The 15,942-nt window shown below is 34.1% G+C and overlaps 1 protein-coding gene across 1 annotated transcript in view; it reads right to left on the bottom strand.

Annotated features, from left to right (window-relative positions):
* Positions 1 to 315: 315 nt before the first annotated feature.
* KLHL1 (kelch like family member 1) overlaps positions 316 to 15,942 on the bottom strand; it is a 246,335-nt gene continuing 230,708 nt past the window's right edge. The window contains exons 9-11 of the mRNA XM_087757193.1: positions 7,511 to 7,723; positions 2,844 to 3,015; positions 316 to 1,227 (exon numbers count right to left, since the gene is read on the bottom strand). Coding sequence (XP_087613319.1) covers positions 1,168 to 1,227; positions 2,844 to 3,015; positions 7,511 to 7,723 — 445 coding nt within the window. The 3' untranslated portion in view covers positions 316 to 1,167. The remainder of the gene's footprint in view (positions 1,228 to 2,843; positions 3,016 to 7,510; positions 7,724 to 15,942) is intronic.

Genomic DNA, 15,942 nt, shown 5'->3' with positions numbered 1-15,942 from the left:
TGTTTCCTAAAGGATCAGCAAGGCTTCAAAGAAGAGGTATATTTGGTAGTCCTTTTCCCAAAGCCTGTGCCTCCCTGAATAGCAGAATTTCATATTCCATTAGTGGCCTTAGGATTCTGATTCAGCTGAGCAGATAGAAAGCATCAATGTCAAATCTACTGCCAAGGCAAAAGCTCACAGTATCATTACTGTCAGAAATGATCAATCCTAAAGGGAAGCACAGATGACACTAGTATATTTACCATATGAACTTTATTAGATCAAATAGTCTAATTTCCCTTATTCCACTTGCATTTTTTCTGAATTCCTTGCTTGCAGTTATTCTCAGTCATAAGTGGAAAGTCATAAATTGACAACTCTAATCAGGCAAAGTTGTGTATGTACGAGCAGCAGAAAGAAATAAAATGTAGTATTTTTATCCCTCTTGAAATGTTAGAAGAGGCTCTACAGGCTGTTCTGGTCATGGTTCATCTGTTACACGATGCAGTGAAGGAACAGTATCAATTTTTCAGCCTTTCATTAGCTTCCAACATGCAGAAGATCCATTAAACAATGAGATCATGGCTTTTAGTTTTGTTTTTCTTCCTGCTGTAGGGGCAACAGCTCAGTCATTATGAATGAAACTTGAATATCCAGACTTTTCTACCTCTTCCCTTCAGTAAGAACCAAACTGCTTGTTTAAATGAGAAGGCCATAACCCATATGAAGACAAGACCTGAACAAAAAAAAATTATATTACTATCACTTTTCTCTTTTAAGAAACACAGTTTAAAAGTGATTAAATGTACTTCGATGTTTCCGCAGTTAAAACTCTTGCGGCCATGAAAACTGTTCTCATATTCCCTCCTGCTCCTTGTGTAGAGCTTTCCGTTGATTATCCAGTTCTCCAGGACACATTTGTGAGAACAGTACCTGAAATTACTACTCCACGTTCACATATTTGCACCTACAACAGTCTGATTTTTTTTCTTGTTCACTGACTGTGAACAGTTTTTATGATTTTATAGGGCATAAATACCTAATCTTTCTCACTTCCAAACTCCTTCAAGTTTGTGATCAACAGAGTATTCACTGTGTAAATCCTTGTTCTCATGAAGTTATCATTGTCGTTGTCTGATAGAAAAATAATCATTTCACAGTCAGTAAAATCCTATGCAGTGCTGACAGTCATGGTTGTTTGATGACTACAACACAGGCACCAGCTCTTCCAATATTTAGGGAAGCCATCTGCAGAAAAAAAGATACAAATTAACTGAACAGGAACAAGCCATGCAACAGATTGCGAAAGTGCTGTGTCAACATCATTCTAAAATGGTCAAAACTAAAGGGAGAATAAACCGCTAAAAATAAACACAACCCACAATATCCTAGTATTGTAGTTCTAAAGTTATTTACTCACATCTGACATCTTTCACTTGAAAGTGTGAGAAAAGAAAAAAGAAGTAATTTTAGAGCTGTCATCAATTTTTGAATTGTTGATATGGAAGGGGTTTCTATAATCTGTAGACTGTAGTTGATGCTTCCACTTTAGTCCCTGAGGCAAGGTCAAGGCTACTAGTACCAAAATTGTATGGTTCCAGTATCCCTAAACAGGTTCAAAAGTCCTTTAGAATAAGTTTAGCAGCTTTAAACACTTATCAAGGTAACACAAGAATTAATAACTTCAGGAGACAGGATCTTGCTGAAACTAACACAGTAGAGTCAGCTTATATAGTATGTAATAACAATAGTAATGATAATACACTGTCATTAATAGCACTGTACATATCAAAGCAGAGGTGTTACATGTTACCTAACTATCTGTCCAAATGTAGTTATTCATGTTTTTTTCATGTGGACTGGTGGATTTCAGAAAATAATCTTTCCAAATTGATTTCTTAGTTCCTACAGAATGTCATAAAAATGCTCTCTTGTCATTTAATTAATAGTAGATAAAAAAGATGGCCTTCTGCATTAGGTTTATACCATGCATGTCTACATTTAAGCTTGACAACAGAAGCCCCCTTTTACAATCATAGAAAGAAATAGGCATTTTTGAGTATAATACATCTGGCCTATTTTAAATGCTTATTTAAGGATAAGATCATGCTTTCAAAGTATATACTTTTTGTCACCAGCTTTAAAGGAAACTTAGGGTGACTAATTCAGATGTAAAAATCTACACTGGTAGAACAAATTACTTTTGCAGAAAGTCTTAAAACAGAACTAATAACAGGAAATGTTGAAATAATCCTTTGTTTCTTTTTAAGGCTTTGCTATGAATCCAAATCTTTCTAAGCACTACTGTGACATAATAAAATACATTCCTTCTACAACCAAATCACCAGTCCCCAGCTTCTTGCATTATACCACTATTTCTACTATACCAATTAATTCTTACATGTTTTAATGTTAGGAACATACATATAGTTCAACATTTCAAAATATCCATCAAACAGAAGAAAATGGAATTGAATAAACAAATTTTCATATGAGGGATCTTCAGGACATGCTGGTTACCAATTAAAATTCCAGATCCATTTTGATATTTTTTATGACATTTCTTCTGCATGAAAAAAGATGAAAAAAAATGTTATAGAAATTGATCAGAACAAGAAGTTTGTCTGAAAGGTAACAAGATAATATTTCTAATGACTGCTTATTCTGTCTTTTTCCAGTTTCTTAGAATCTAATTCTCTCTTTTCTGTCTTCAGAGGAAACTCATGACATAACAGCTGATCAAATATTAGGACTATTTCTACAGTTATGGCAATTTCAGATACTATACTTTTCCTCAAAAAAGTAATGTTTTTATGTACCACAAAATATGCTACAGATGAAAAAAATAAAGACATTGTGATTACCTGGGTCCATTCATTAGTTTGAGGGTCATATGCTTCCATAGTGTTCAGGTATGTTTGACCATCATAGCCACCTACTGCATATAATTTGTCACCAAGGAGACAGACACCAACAGCATCTCGAGGCATACTCAGTGGAGCCACCATTGTCCATGTATCAGTTTTTGGATCATATCTGAGGAAAGAGAAAGGAAACTGAATGTCCAGGGAGAAGATAACTGTCATTCATTGTGATCTTCACTTGAAATATAGTCCTTTTTTTTCTGAAAAAAAAAAAAAAATCCTTTAGCATCCTATCCAATATGTTCTTCCCAACAGCAAAAAGAAAACATACAGATTTTTTGTGTTCCCAGTTCAAACCTCTAAATGTTGATTAGGAACTTTTGCTCAGCCAACCTTTTGGAATAAACTAAGGTATTTGTGGGGTAAGGTGTCATAAAAAGACATTTGAGAAGGATATAAGAGCTGTATATCTATGCATATTCTGTATGTATATATATTTTTACTTATATATTTTAAATAGGATATTTCTTGTAGCATTTTAAAAATATTCTTTCTAAAATTATATTTAGCTGTATTTTAATTTCTAAAATTATATTATCTCTATATAATGTTCACATCCAGAAAACCTCCCTAAGAATTCAGGTGATATGTTAAACTGCATTAGAGTTAGATTCTCCTCCTGATATTTCCTCAAGTGAAGAGAGTAGTACTGGTTTTAAGACATTAATCACCATAGAATTTTTAAAACTGAGGGCAAAATTCCTTTTGTATAATGATAGTAATTTAAAAATTAAATATTTAGTCTAACACATTAATTTAGATATTCATTAACAATGTAAAAATCAGTTCGTTTCAGAAGCCATTCCATTGTATCTATTTTAGACATCTGTAAAGTAGAAATTAATCACATTGTGATAGTGCCTGTCAGTTTGTTACTAAGGATGTCTGGAGTATCAGGTTAAAGTAGATACCTCATTTTTAGATGACAAATATTACTAAAATAGAATACTGTATGACAGTATGATAGAATTAATTTCATCTGTCCTTAAGCATCTCCACTATGTAGTAGAATCACTTGATAATCAGTGGGAAGAATAAACAGTTTAAGGATACAAATCCTTTGATTGACTTTAGTAATTTGCTTAAGTGTAAGGTAGATCAAACTTGCGGCATGATAATTTCTCTAAAATAATTATAAAGGAACTCTATAATGGCTAAAAGAGAGCTCTAACTACTATATTGTTATATAAAACAAAAATCAAACCACTTTCTCCTACACCTTTAAGAGACAGAATTAGCTATAAGTTCATTTTTGGGGGGACTTAATTTCTTTCAACATCTTTTCTTGTAGTCTAAACTTTATTAACTAGAAGCCGATAATCCTACAGAAAGTTGTATATACATGTGCTTTACAAAAAGGAAAATTCTAGGCTTTTGCGACAAAGGCTGACTATAATAGCATCTGTAACTATTTCAGTCATTCTGAAATTTTTTAACCTTTTTAATATAGATATTGCAACAACGATGTTATAGTGCTTTGCTTGTAACTGCCTTTTGGATCATAAATATGACCTTCAGATTGGACAATAACAGAATTGTCTTTAACATTGATTAAATTGTTCTTAACAGCTAAATACATTTTAGGAAAAAATTCTACTCATTTACTGGCTGCTAATTCTTCTGTCTTTATTGGGACTTCACAGAAAACAAAATTGTAAAATGTTGTGTTCAACTTTTTATGTCTAAAATACTATTAAATTGATCATGTTGTTCATTTTACTTTCTTTTTTTTTAATTTTATTTACTCACATTCTTTCATTTTGCTATCTTTCCTTAAGAAGTTTTGAGTTAAATATCTAGATATGTGATAAATGTGTTTTAAAACATGAGAGGAAGATACTTTTAAACAATCCTTGAATATGTGGAAGGGAGATGCACATGTAACAAGCCAAAACAAATTTAATTTTTAATGGATTTTTTCAAAGACTCTGTGACTTTTTCAACAACAGCATTGCATGCCTTTGTCTGAAAGAGTTTCACAACCAGTGAAATGCACCAGCGTGCATTGTATCTTCAACTGCCTAAAGGCAATAAATTTTAATAGACTCTCTGATACACTACTTTTCAATTACAAGTGCAAAGGTGAGGAGCTGCAAAAGCAAGGAAACTAAATACAGTTGACATCTTTGGACATTTTTTTTTTTCAATAAACAGGTAAGCAAGGGCTAAACAGAATTCTTATAACTCAATTCTGTCAACAAAATAGAACTGCACAAGAACTTGTTTTTTGTAATTGCCAGGAAAATGTCTGAGATTTGTTATATCTTTTCTTCTGCTAAAAAGAACTGTACATTTCATCTTTATAATAGCTGGGTGCCCTAGGGTGAGAAGGGTTATGATAAAAGTTCCTAAATTTGGAAAGAAATCAATCTGAAATCAAGGTGAGATGAAGGGGAAAAACTATAGATCATTTGCTTATGTTCTTAATAGCTGTCAAGTTTGGAGTAACATTTTGAAAAGAAACCTACTTTATAAAATCTACCCAAATATCTCCAAAATTTTGTAATTCTTAAAAAGGAACTCATTATTTTATCTTTAAAAAGGAATGCAACATTGTAGTTTCCCAGCTTATGAAGAGCAGACAAATATAACTATTGTTTTAGAATGCTTGAATCCATAGGAAATCCTTTACAACTGCATCAACCTTCGAAGAGTTCAAACTGGGAGTCCTAATTACTATTGAACAGGATTTTAGCAGTAGTATTTAAAAAACACATATCTGCTCTCACTAGATTTACATAATCTCAAAAATAAATTTTAAAACATTATGTCTGGTTTGACAGTCTTCCAGAAGAAAATTGGATTTGAATAAAGCACATCCTATCAGGCTGTATCAGAATGACAAAATGACTGAAGCAGAGGCTCATTCCTGAAGAAGATTCATGCCCTAGATATTTATAGAAATATTTCAGATAGATATAAAATAACTTACTATAATAGACCTCATCACTTACTAGTCTTTGGGTTCCTAAGCTATTGAGATGTTTTTATTTTTTGAAGATGATGCATTATTTTTTAATGTAAAAATAGACACATTAAATCACATCCTAGCTACCTTATAAACTTATCAATCACAGGGAGGGCCATGAGAGTTTTTTCATCTTTTAGTGGAATCTACCAGTTAATTTACATCCACTCTATGCAAGCTAATAGCCTTACAAGTTCTTATTTGTTAGTCCCAACTTTTAGTCTGGAAGCTAACTGCCCATGAAGTACATTATCCACATTTTTTGCTATCAGTGCAAAAATACTTAGACGAGGAACACTGTATAACATCATTTAGATACCAGTACATTAAATAGCTTAAGGATATGTGGTTTAGTTCATTGTTATAACGCCCCCTGAGAAAGGCAAATGTGATGGGATGTGGTTTGTCTTCAACACCAGAAGGGTTTTCTTCTCAGAAACCGAAAAATGAAAGAAAAACTCCCTTAAAAGTACCAATAAGCAGAAATAGTTGGAAAGATTTCATGCTTATTAATATTGTCACTAGTAGTCTTAATATAAATTTATTTCATCGAAAATTCTGGTTATTGTTCCTTATAAGTAGAAGTCCATGAGGATAGGCCCTGTAAGTACAGGCATCATGGGGTTTCTCTGATGAACTTTCCATCTATTGGAGGCAAGAAGTAAAGTATTTGGCAGTTTGTGATCTTTGCTTACATACAGATGGAAATGAGTCTAAGACTGAGCAAAATCATATGGATAATATAAGGAGTAAGTTTTAACTTATAATTTTTGGATTACATTTTGGGTAACTGCTAAATGTCAAGCCAGACTCGGCAGAAGCAATAACTGACATTTAATTAAAGCTTAACCCCTTCAGAAAATAAATAAATAGATAAATTTCTCCCAGTGCCTATCTTTACTTGTATATTAAGATAAACCAACTGCTCAAACATACCTACTTTAACCTTTGCAACCTGTACATAGTCTGAGTGTACTTTTCCTTATACTATTTTAAGCACACAGAAAGAAAAAAGTCAAACCTTCATGACACATTTGAACAGTACCTTCAAATCGAATGCTATAATCACTCCAACTGTGCCCTACTACCCTACTAGATATTCTTGAATTTGCAGAATATCCATTTGCAAAATTCAGGGTACTGTAAATATAGTGTGTAAGGCTTATATCAACATGTCAGGAAGTGGCAGTGTTGCTAAAGGAAGCAATGCCATGTACTGTAAATATCCATCACTTAAGCAGTTCTATATTTCTTCTTTGCTCAGTTATGTTTTTAGAGTTACAAACACTTCTAAACACAATTTGGTGTTATAAGGCTGAATTTTTATCTCTGTAAAGTTTAGTTTATGACTCTGCAATGTGTAATATCATGCCCCAAAACCAAAGATTTCTCTAAATGAGATGTGAAAAGAGTGGAGTTTTGTGTCCATGATAATACATAATAGTACTGTGAAAAAAGGGGAAGAAAATAACTTTCAAAGAAATTGTCTTCTACAAACCTCTATGGAATTTTTCAAGTAAATAATAAGTTTGCATCTCTTGGGGTAAAAACATCTACTTAATTTTACCATCATTTAGCTAAGAAAACAATGTTACTGGGTATTGTTTTGTATTCAAAAAATGCATGTATAATTGGATACCTTTCTACATAGTCCAGCAGTCGGGAACAATGGTTAGAAGCAGGAGCATCATGGCCTCCAACTGCATAAAGAAAACCATCACATGTAGCCACTCCTACACCTCCTCTTCTCTTACACATAGGAGCACACATATTCCATTTATTTGTGTGAGGATCATAATATTCCATTGAACTCAAACACGAACTTCCATCCCGACCTCCAACTGAATATAACCTAAGAAAGTCCACACAAATAAAAACATTAATAAAACAAGAGTCAGAACTGTAGAAATAAAAACAAGGAGCATCTGGGTTTTTTATCTGACATCAGCAAACAGAAAAAAGAAAAAAATATATATCTCAAAATCATACGAATTTCATATGGTCAGCAAACATAGATGATTTTAATATTATTATCAAATTCACATACTACTTCTTGCTTTGCCCACCTGAATGGAAAGGAAGATATTTTCTTTCTGGTAATGAATATTTTCATTCTTCGATTACAGCATATACTGCCAGCAGTGCCATAAGTGACAAGCAGATTTGTCTCTATAGATTTATAAATCATGTAAGCAGTGTTGCTGCCTAACTGCTCATCATCCATGAGGTGGAAGTGAAAGTGCTAGCTTATAATTGGCAATCCAGACAAACAAGAAATATGTAAGCCATTTATCTTAGTTTCTCTGTGTTTTTATCATGCAGCAAAGTAGTGGGAATTAGTCTGACAACCGCTGTCCTTTATTTTAATATTTTATCTTGTATATTTTTTAATACTGAATAGATTCACAAGCTTCTAATTCTCATTTCTTGCAGAAAAAAAAAAAAGAAAGAAAGAAAGAAAGAAAAAAAAACCCTACTGTATAAACTCTGTACGCTAAAGTACAAACCACATGGAAAACTGTAGTCAGACTTTGATTTAGTATTCAGCCTATTCCACATACAAAACTGTCAATGGGAGGCTCATACCCAAAATGAATTTTACTCTTACAATACAGTAGAGATCAAATATGCAGTGCATTGCAGGAAAGAATATCGCATTATGTTTTAAACATGGATTTTTAAAAAGTACTACCTTGGTTTCAAGGAACTTGGTTATACTGAAGAAAAGTCTTGCCTGCACTAACAGCAACATGTCTACTCAGCAAGTAAGAAAATGATACCCCCAGGAATTGTATGTTGATTTTCTTCATCAGAATATATTATGAGGATTGAGTTCTGTAGGGAAGTCATGGAAAATTTCTGAAAATATTTGAATTCAAAATGCAAAGATGTGGTTTAAAAGAAAAATATATTGTGTTTGTAACTATCTGCAGGCAAGAAACTTGTTTGCTTCCTCCCTTTACAATGGTTCCCAGGAGGAAACAGTTCTGATTGTTCTTTTCCACAATTACCATGCTGTATTCATTTCTTATATGAATCCTTTTGGAGTCTGTTGTCTTTTCTACAGTGCCTGGAGATTAACTAATAGAAATACAGGCTATTTTAAAGTCCAACCACTTAGCAATTTAGGATGCAAAAGCTGTCTGCGTGAAGCAATTATTCATTTGGAAGCTTTTACTGTCCTAAGTGCTCCATGAATTCAGAGCTACTTAAATATGCGTTTACCATTACGTTTTGTTGGCATGGATGCTGATGAGTAAAGAAGTACCATACTACCACTAAATGCATTACTGAAGTCATAGAACATTTGGTACTACCTGACAGACATACTTGTACTCTGACAAAAGTAGCCAGAAGAATCCATACTCCTCTATGAGAGATGTTAAAGCAAATACACTTTTTTGCAACTATTTCTGCGGATCCAGCCCTAAGGCATCTACCTTTCTATATGATTATCAGATATCTACAGGTGGGATCCAATTCAAGATTAAGACACCTACATGTAAGTGTTAGTCTGTAGGTGTCTACAGTGTCTAAATTGCTGTTATGCTCAGGGTAGTCAGCCAAGCCTAAAGAACAATTTGGTTCACGAGCCACAACCATACTTTTTATCTTCAGCAGAGAATAAGAACTATAGAACAGCACTAAAAAAAAAAAAAGAATATGTGGTCCAAATACATTTATATTAATATAAATGTAAATATAAGAATTTACATGTAGGTGTCTGCAAGGATGTTGTCTTTATTTTCAAAGAAGGGACTTAGTTCGGTTTCCCACAGGCAGTGGATTTGTCTTTTCAGGGTTTGGTCACTTCTTTTTGTATTAAGATGGATAGAGATTCCTAAACATTTGTACATGTATATGTATAAAATGGCTAGGAAATGCAGTAGAGGTTTCAAGGCAGGAGACATTAGGAGAAATGGTGACCAGCTGGATCAAAAACATTTATCTCACTGCTATCATTACAAACCTTTGATAACTAATCAGAAAAGCCATTTTTAAATTCAGTTTGACAACCTCAAAAGATTAGACTGCCTTTGATGTGAGGTAGTATGGCTTGTGAAAACAGTTGAATCATGCCTTTACTGTATTTCTTAACAAGGTTTTGCCTTTCAAAATTCTTTCACTGTGAATATCAAAGACCATATCCAGTCTTTTGCTTAGGCCCCTTTGTACCCTTTTTTGCCTTTTCAGTGTGCCTGAAAGAGCAACAGAGAACTACTCTGGCACAAAGGATATCTGCCCAGTAGAAGTGAGGGGAAGGTAATAATTTTCATCAGTGCTGGACTTCCGAATTGCTCAGTCTGTCCATACCTGATCTAGGAATCAGACTATAGGAGAGGAAAGATATCTATCCATGCTGCCTTAGTTATGCCAACGAATAGTAGTTCACAGGTAAAAGCTAAAAAAACAATTTTCTGAATGGAAAGCATTCATGAAATCTTATTCGTATAATTTGGAATGGTATTTCATGTATTTGGTGCAGTAATGCAGTAGTGGAATGAATTCAAAATACATACAGTTTTACCAAAAAAAAAAGGGAAGAAAAAAAAGTCATAGAGTAACTGCCTGCAATTAAAGAAATAGTAACTACTGATAGAAAATACTGAGCGAAAAACACACTTTGGATAATATAATTACAGCAAAGTTCTATTTCCTACACTGGAAAGTATAGATTCCTAATAGAAAGAACCTGTTTCAAGTAAATTTAATTCTAATCAAAGTTATATGGGCTACTTTATCTCTGCAAGACCAGTGACCGAATGTGGATTCAACCAGTTAAAAATGTTCTTGACTGTATCAGGCTATAAGATAGTTAAGGCAAAATAGTCTCTGTAAATTAATCATTTATTACAGCATGACCTTAAGGCACTTTATTTGCTCTCTTATTTACTAAGAAAAAATACAGTGAATCTGTCACTAAATAAATTGTTATTGAATTCACAGAATTACTTTGTGCTAGACTGAGCTAATGTGTTTATGATACTCATCCTCTTTGTGAGTTTAATAATTTTAGACCATACAACTGTTCTATTTTGTTCTGTCTCAGTATCCATTTATTGCATGATTTTGACTAAAATATTAAAAAATATCTACACCTTTTTGTAGTTTCAACAGTTAAGGAAGAATATTTTCAGTGTGTGTCCCTGTTTCCCTATAATGGGAGGCAGAATAATTGCCTTTTTGAGAAAAGAGTTTGATCAAAAGCAGCAGTTAATAAACAGCACATTTAGAAAACAGCAGCAATGTCAAAACTGTCATAAAGGAACGTGAAATAATGAAATAACTTCCACAGGATTTAAATTAAGGTATTTATTTATTTATAAGTCAAAGTACATTTAGAGAAAAATATAGCAAGAACAGAGAGAAGATGATACAAATTTCTATGAAAAAATTCTAAGGCTGATAGCTTGTGAGATAGTCTTTGAAATAATGTTTGTCATTCTTCCCATTGCAAAAGGTTTTGTAAAATCAGTTATATTTATAAAATGCCTGATAAGTATTTAATATCACCATGAGTCAAATTTTATTTTACTCTCTAGTTGGGTAGATAATGTAAGACCTGCTATGGAAACAGGCATGTGAAAGCATGAATTTTTTGACAAGGAAAAGCACTGCTGTATTTCAGTATCAGGCAAATTATTAATGTCATTCACAAAATATTGATTTAAAAGTATTTGTTTGTATTCAGTGAGAATATTGTGGGCAGAAAGCATGCAATATGAAACATATTTTCTCTCTTTATATGACTGTAATTATGTATGCCAAGTATAGTATTTTTCTTAGTTCAAATGGATTAGTAAAAGAATAACTGAATCATCAATATGGCACAAGAGCAAAGAAACCCTCAAGCAAAAACAGCCACGAAAAATCCTGCTATGATGGGAAATGTAATTGTTTCAGTCATACTTTCTTATCTTGTTAGCTTGGCATGAAATTTTGAAGTTTCTTCAGCTTTAAAAATCACAATTACAGCCTATTAATACTTAATCTATTTAATAATATTGAGCCAGTTCCCTAGTTTTTACTGAAGTATGAAAATTATCAGTGCATTGCAATTATATGGATGACCTGGGAAAAAAGTCTTAGATTATTTAGTCTGTGACCTTCACAATGAATAAATCCTTCTCAATTCAATGAGTTCAACCAATAATGAAAGATTCAGCTGAAGTTGGTCTACCGAGTCAAAAGACATTTCAATTTACCCCAATATTAGTTATTAAGAAGTTAATCAAGTTCCAAATTAGAAAAATAGAAATATCAGTTAACAGTAGAGATGGCATGGTATTCTGTTCTGCTGAGTATAGTAGATATTTGACAGCTGCTGTAAGGGCTGCTGCCGATATTTAGTTAAGTATCAAATTAGATATTTAGCTTTCTTTAATTTCAGTAAGATTCAGATATCCTTCCAGATTTACACATACATGGAAATAAGAAAGTATGTGTATACACATACGCGTGAATACATATGTGTATACATGTGTGCGTATAATTCAAGTAAATGCCTACGTTTGGTCAGGGGAGTATCTCTAGACTTCTCCAACTGCACTGAACAAGGGCTTCCTTCAGCTCTGAGAATATAGGAACTAAGTACTCTTTGAGGCAGGCTGGGATTCTCATACTTCATCTCCCACTAAAGAAAATAATTAAAAGCCAGACTTTTGGAATAATCCAGAATGTGGGATGCTAATATCTGTTGCAGTTTTGACCATGAGAGATAAGATAGTGATTGCTGAATGCTTTTTAAGAGTTTGTGGTTAATTGTGGAAGCTTCACAATTAAAAAATTGGCTGTGAATCTTTCTAGGCATTATCCACACTGCCTTCCACTCTCTAGATTGGTACATATGTTACATTTAAAAGCTTAAGTTAGATGGATTGGCCTGATAGCCTTTTCCTGTCAGGTGTTAGGACTAAGTTAACTCACCATGTCTGCTTGGTCTGAAGTACCCTTACATGCCCAAATTAATGCGTACCATACTATGTTATGTTCATTATCTATGTAGAATTTGTTGTTCATTACAAAATCTAGAGAAAAAAAGAACTATGTAGTAAAGACAAAATGTTTCTTATTACAAAAACTGAATGGCAGACCTTACAGCAAATGACAGTCACACTAGCTGTATACCAGTCAACAGTCAGCTAGTCCAAAAATCTTGTTTGTGTGGGTGATGGATGAAGAGAAGTGCATGGTAGGGTGTACACACTAAAAGATGTAGATGTGCAGTAAACATGCGAAATCGAAACGTGGCCTAGAGCATCTGGGAGCCAGACCATAGCATATCAAGAGAAAACAGGCTCATCAAGTTCCCACCTTGCAACATAGCAATGTCGCTAGCATCTGCCATGTTTACTAACAATCACTTGGGCTCTGAAGAGAAATACATCCTAGCCGCATATGCGTCTGCCTTGGACTATAGGAAAAATATTGGTTTTACTGTGAAGTTTCATGATTTTTCATTGTCCTCTTCTAAGAGTCACATATATTTACCTAACTTGTATCTGTTCTAGCCCTTTTTAAGGCTAGCCTAGCCACACAAAAAGAAGTAAGCCTGTGCAGAGATTCCTATTTTACAGGCTGGATGAAAAATACCAAGTTAAATCTTGCTTGAAAAAGAGAGAATATGATGCATATTGAATTGAATTGCACATTCACTGAGCTGCATGGGCCCCCCACATAGGAAATACGAATTTGTGTGCAAAAGTACAAAAGATCAGACCAGGGCACTGAATTAGTAATAAGCCTTAATGATTCTGCTAAGAGAGAATGCCACAGACAGTTTATTATATGATGCATGAAAGGCAAAGAAGCAGAACTCCTGGAGGAGGTTGTAATGAGCCACGCAATCAAGTTTTGTAGGTGGTTATATGAATGTAATACATTGCTAATTCTCTTGTGCCAAACACTGAACTACTATTAAGGACTTTGTGGAATTATTAACCTATGCCTCTCCGAGGTCAGTACACAGTGAATATATTCCTGTGAGTGACTAACTACAAGACAATTTTGAGAACCTTTCTTGTGCACACACTAATTTGGTTTGAATTTTTAACACAGGCACAATATTGATCTAAATAACACAAGTTTCATTCCAGCATTGTTTCATTAAATGACCTGGAAACAAAACATTCCCCTGCACATATGGTAATGTCTGTATTGGCCAGCTCTCTGTGTTTCCCATTTAAAATGAGTAAGAGAATAGCTAGAAAAGTACTGCTAAGACAATAATCCAATTTATGGAAATTCATTACTAAATGAATCCAACTATTGCAGAACTGGTGGAACTGAAAGAATGTAAATGAATATAAATAAATAAAACCCATTTTTTTAAAATAAAGCTAGATGTTATTAAACCTCTCCACCTAATAAATTAAATTGAAAACATAACAAATGAATTTGCATGGATGTGAAGGCACAAAACAGTAAATATGTATATACATACGTACTTAAAAAAAATAGTATGCTCTATTTCTATGAATGTTTAAGTAGAATTAATAGAATGTGGAAGCCATTCTAAATTCTGTTACAATCAAGCAACAGACAAAATCTGACATTGCCAATTGATAATAATTTCATAAAGGACACAACCACAAAATCACATTTTTATGTTGGACTGTCTTTCAATAAAAATATGAAAAGGGAATACATTCAAATATCAGTGACTAAGACAAACAGGAAAAAGGAAGGAAACATAATTGATAGAGAAAGATGAGGCTTTCCAAACAACTCCAATGGTAAAGATGTTGGATTGGATTCAGAGGATCTATGTTTAGGGTTTTATTCCCATAAAAGAAAATATCTCTGTGTCACTTTAAGCATCTTGACCTTAGTGTTTGTATTGCATTCTCTTGCTTGAAAAAATCACCAGTCATAATTTTGACGTCTTTCTTGAGATTATAAATTGTGACTTGTCCTCAAGAGTGTTTGAGCATTTGGTTACTTCCTTTGGTACCAAACTTTGAAACAAGAACCATGGATAAAGATTTGGCACCACCGTCCTGAAAGCTCAAATATTTTAAAAATGTTCAACTTAGCTTTTTTGAAAACTGCTATAAAAAAAGGTGAACCATGGTCAGAGCTGATCATTTGCCCCAGGACAGACTTGCTGCTTGGGTACCTGAAGCCCATCTCCATTCATCATCTTTCATCTTTGCCTAATTTAAATGGCTTCCTTACTGGTTTCTAATAATCCTTTCTTTTCCAAACTCCATTTAGACAACATTTGACAGGAAACCTGATCTCCTAACTCAACACAAAGATGTCCAGTATGTGGTAATTATTTCATGATTAAGTGTGCAAAAATCAATATTGCAATTGTACTGGCTCTAAGTATCCTGTGCCAGACACAGCTAGTTCCAGCCGGCTCCAGTGGAACCACCGCAGGGCACGGCTGAGCCCCTCAGCCAAGATGGTCGCACCTCAGGGAAAATGTATTTAAGAAAGGGCAAAAAATGCCACACAGACAGAAGAGTGTAAAAACAGAGTGAGAAAGAGCAGAGGGAACATCAAAGTCAGAGAAGGAGGTGCTCCATGGCACCAGAGCAGATATCCGCACTGCAGCTTGTGGAGGACACCACGCTGGAGCAGCAGGATATCTCCTGAAGGACTGCAGCCTATGGAGAGCCCATGATGGAGCAAGGGAAATGTGTGAGGAGGAAGAAGCAGCAGATAGGAGAAGTTATGGACTGAGTGCAACTCCCATTTCTCATCCCCCTGCACCGCTCAGGGATGAGGGTAGAGGAATCAGGAATGAAAGACATAAGTTGAGCCTGGGAAAGGGGGGAAGAAAGGTGGTGTTTTAAAATTTGTCTTTGTTTCTCACTACCCGGAATCTATTTTTATTAGCAATAAATTACATTAATTTTCCCCAAGTTGAGTCTGTTTTGCCTGTGACGGTAATTGGTAAGTGATCTTTCTGTCTTTATCTCAGCCCATGAGCAATCTCATGCTATTTTCCTCCCCCATCTGATGAAGGAGAGTGAGTGAGCGGCTGGGTGAGCATTTGACTGTTAGACAAGGCTAACCCACCATAATAATCCATAAGTAACTCCCAATGCACAGCATCCCTTT

The sequence above is a fragment of the Nipponia nippon genome, unplaced genomic scaffold, assembly GCF_047370975.1.
Source record: "Nipponia nippon isolate SJK-2023a ecotype South Korea unplaced genomic scaffold, ASM4737097v1 scaffold_2, whole genome shotgun sequence".
In the NCBI taxonomy this organism is placed as follows: domain Eukaryota; kingdom Metazoa; phylum Chordata; class Aves; order Pelecaniformes; family Threskiornithidae; genus Nipponia; species Nipponia nippon.
This window is presented reverse-complemented; position numbering and strand designations above follow the sequence as displayed.